Genomic DNA, 2,429 nt, shown 5'->3' with positions numbered 1-2,429 from the left:
TCTGTGTGTGTGTCTGTCTGTGAGTCTCTGTGTGTCTGTGAGTCTGTGTGCAGCTGCATGTGGGGGTGTCTCTGCCGGCAGAGGGGGTGTGTGTGTCTGTGTCTGTGTGTCTGTGTGTCTGTGTGTGCCCCTGTGCACACCTGCACCCCAGGGCCGCTGCCACACCCTGCCTGCACACCTGGGGGCCCCTCAAACAGCCCCGACCCCCCTGTTTGCCACTGGCACCCCCCTGTGCCCACCATCACCTGCCACCAGCACTGGGTCATGGACCGGGTCCCCCAAGGGCCAGGACCCCCAGGACCCCCAGCAATGAGGACACAAAGCTCTGAGGTGCTGCTTGCATGGGCTCCCTCCCAGCAGCACATATGGGGTCATGCCTGGTTACCCCCCCAGCTGTCCGTGGGGACTTGGGGTCCCCTTGGGGGGGGGGGGGATCAGGGTACAGTGGGGTGACAGAAGCTCACCTAGCCAGATACTGGGCATTTTGGGGATGCCATGGTTTGCCAGAGGCTAATCTGGCTGGATATGGGGTATTTGGGTGTCACGAGGTGGTCAAAGTCAGACACAGGGGGCTGCAAGGAGCTGGAGGCCAACCTGGATGGGTACAGGGTGCTTGGGTGACAGGGACTGACAACAGCTGACCCAGACAGATATGGGGTGTCAGGGTGCTGTGGGGTGGCCCCACTGGTTGTGGGGGTTTAGGGTGCTGCAGATCAACAGATGGTGACCCCTCAGATAGAGGGTATTGGGACACTGTGGGACACCCAAATCCAACCCCCCTGGCTGTGGGGTGTCAGGGTGCTGTGGGAGTACAGCCAGGCAGTTACAGGGCTCCCACCCCCATCCCAGAGCTCCCTCCACAGCACCAGCTGCCAGCATCCCACTGCGCTCTTGAGTAGTTAATAAGTTGCAGAGGAGATTTTTGGAGCAGGCAGGGAACAGGTAGGAGCAAGTCCGTGTCCAGTAACCACATTCCTGGGCAGAGGGGGGGGCTGGAAATGCTGGCATTACCCCCAGCATGCAAAGACTGAGGGGGGAAACAAGCATCCCACAGCCATGGGGCTGTGGCTGACACGTCTGAGGGGATTGCTCGGGCCTTGGGATATTTTTCCTTTTGCCACTGCTAGCTCAGGTTGTCGGGGTGACGCTGTCGAGGTGGTTACGTGCATTATCTGCTTCCTTCAAGGCCACGAGACTTGTGCAGGATGAGTAAAGATCATTATCAGTCAGTCAGAGTATCCCTGACAGCACTCCCGGCCCTGCACGGTGGGAGCAGGAGGGGGCTGGGCAGGGGTAGAACGTGCTCCCATGGTTCCTGCCAGGCCAGGAGCACCTGTGGGTCCCCTGGAACGGGGACACAAACCTCAGGGCACAGCGAAGGGGTTGCACTTTGCACGGTGATGCAAAAGTGCCCAGTGCTCACCGAACCCCAGTTAAACGTGAGCACTGATAACACGCTCCAGAAATCAGCCAAACCCTGACCCGCCAGTACCTCCAGGGAGGAAAGGTGAGCCCTTGGCATTTCCACGTCCCCAGGAAGGGGGTTGGCAGGTCAGAATGAGTCTGGTGGTTGTGTTTCCCGATACCTATCGCCCGAAACCAAGGGGATGGCCGTGGCAGGTGGCGTTTCTCCTCCTCCCGCCCTTCTCTGGTTACTCGTCGCCATCTCTGCAAACAAAGGGGAGGGTGTGGGACGCAGGTGACGGTGACGGAGGAGCGCAGAGGAGCGTCCAGCAGGCAGCACTGAAACCCCACCCCGGGCCAGCCGTATAAATGCCGCTGCGCACAGGTGAAAGCCGATCCCCACGGGCTGCGAGCGGCGGCGGGTGACGGCGACGGATTCGGTCGGTGGGTTCTTCTTTGCCATCGCTCGGAGCGTGTCACTGAACCGTCCACCATGTCCATGGGGCTGGAGATCGGCGGCGTGGCCCTGTCGGTGCTGGGGTGGTTGTGCAGCATCATCTGTTGCGCGTTGCCCATGTGGAGGGTGACGGCCTTCATCGGCAACAACATCGTGACGGCCCAGATCATCTGGGAAGGGCTGTGGATGAACTGCGTGGTGCAGAGCACGGGGCAGATGCAGTGCAAGGTCTACGACTCCATGCTGGCGCTGCCGCAGGACCTGCAGGCCGCCCGCGCCCTCCTGGTGGTGTCCATCGTCCTGGCCGTCATAGGCTTGATGGTGGCCATCGTGGGCGCCCAGTGCACCCGCTGCGTGGAGGATGAGAGCACCAAGGCCAAGATCACCATCGTCTCCGGCGTCATCTTCCTGCTCTCCGGCGTCATGACCCTCATCCCCGTGTGCTGGTCGGCCAACACCATCATCCGGGATTTCTACAACCCGCTGGTGATCGACGCGCAGAAGCGGGAGCTGGGCACCTCGCTCTACGTGGGCTGGGCGGCCTCCGCGCTCCTGCTGCTGGGGGGGG

At 61.6% G+C, this 2,429-nt stretch overlaps 1 protein-coding gene across 1 annotated transcript in view; it reads left to right on the top strand.

The window, feature by feature from the left end:
- Window positions 1–1,543: 1,543 nt before the first annotated feature.
- LOC113959325 (claudin-3-like) overlaps window positions 1,544–2,429 on the top strand; it is a 24,576-nt gene continuing 23,690 nt past the window's right edge. The window contains exon 1 of the mRNA XM_027668262.1: window positions 1,544–2,429. Coding sequence (XP_027524063.1) covers window positions 1,898–2,429 — 532 coding nt within the window. The 5' untranslated portion in view covers window positions 1,544–1,897.

The sequence above is a fragment of the Corapipo altera genome, unplaced genomic scaffold (assembly GCF_003945725.1).
Source record: "Corapipo altera isolate COAL_440 unplaced genomic scaffold, ASM394572v1 216, whole genome shotgun sequence".
Lineage (NCBI taxonomy): Eukaryota > Metazoa > Chordata > Aves > Passeriformes > Pipridae > Corapipo > Corapipo altera.
Note: the sequence above shows the minus strand (reverse complement) of the source record. Positions and strands in the feature narration are given on the sequence as shown.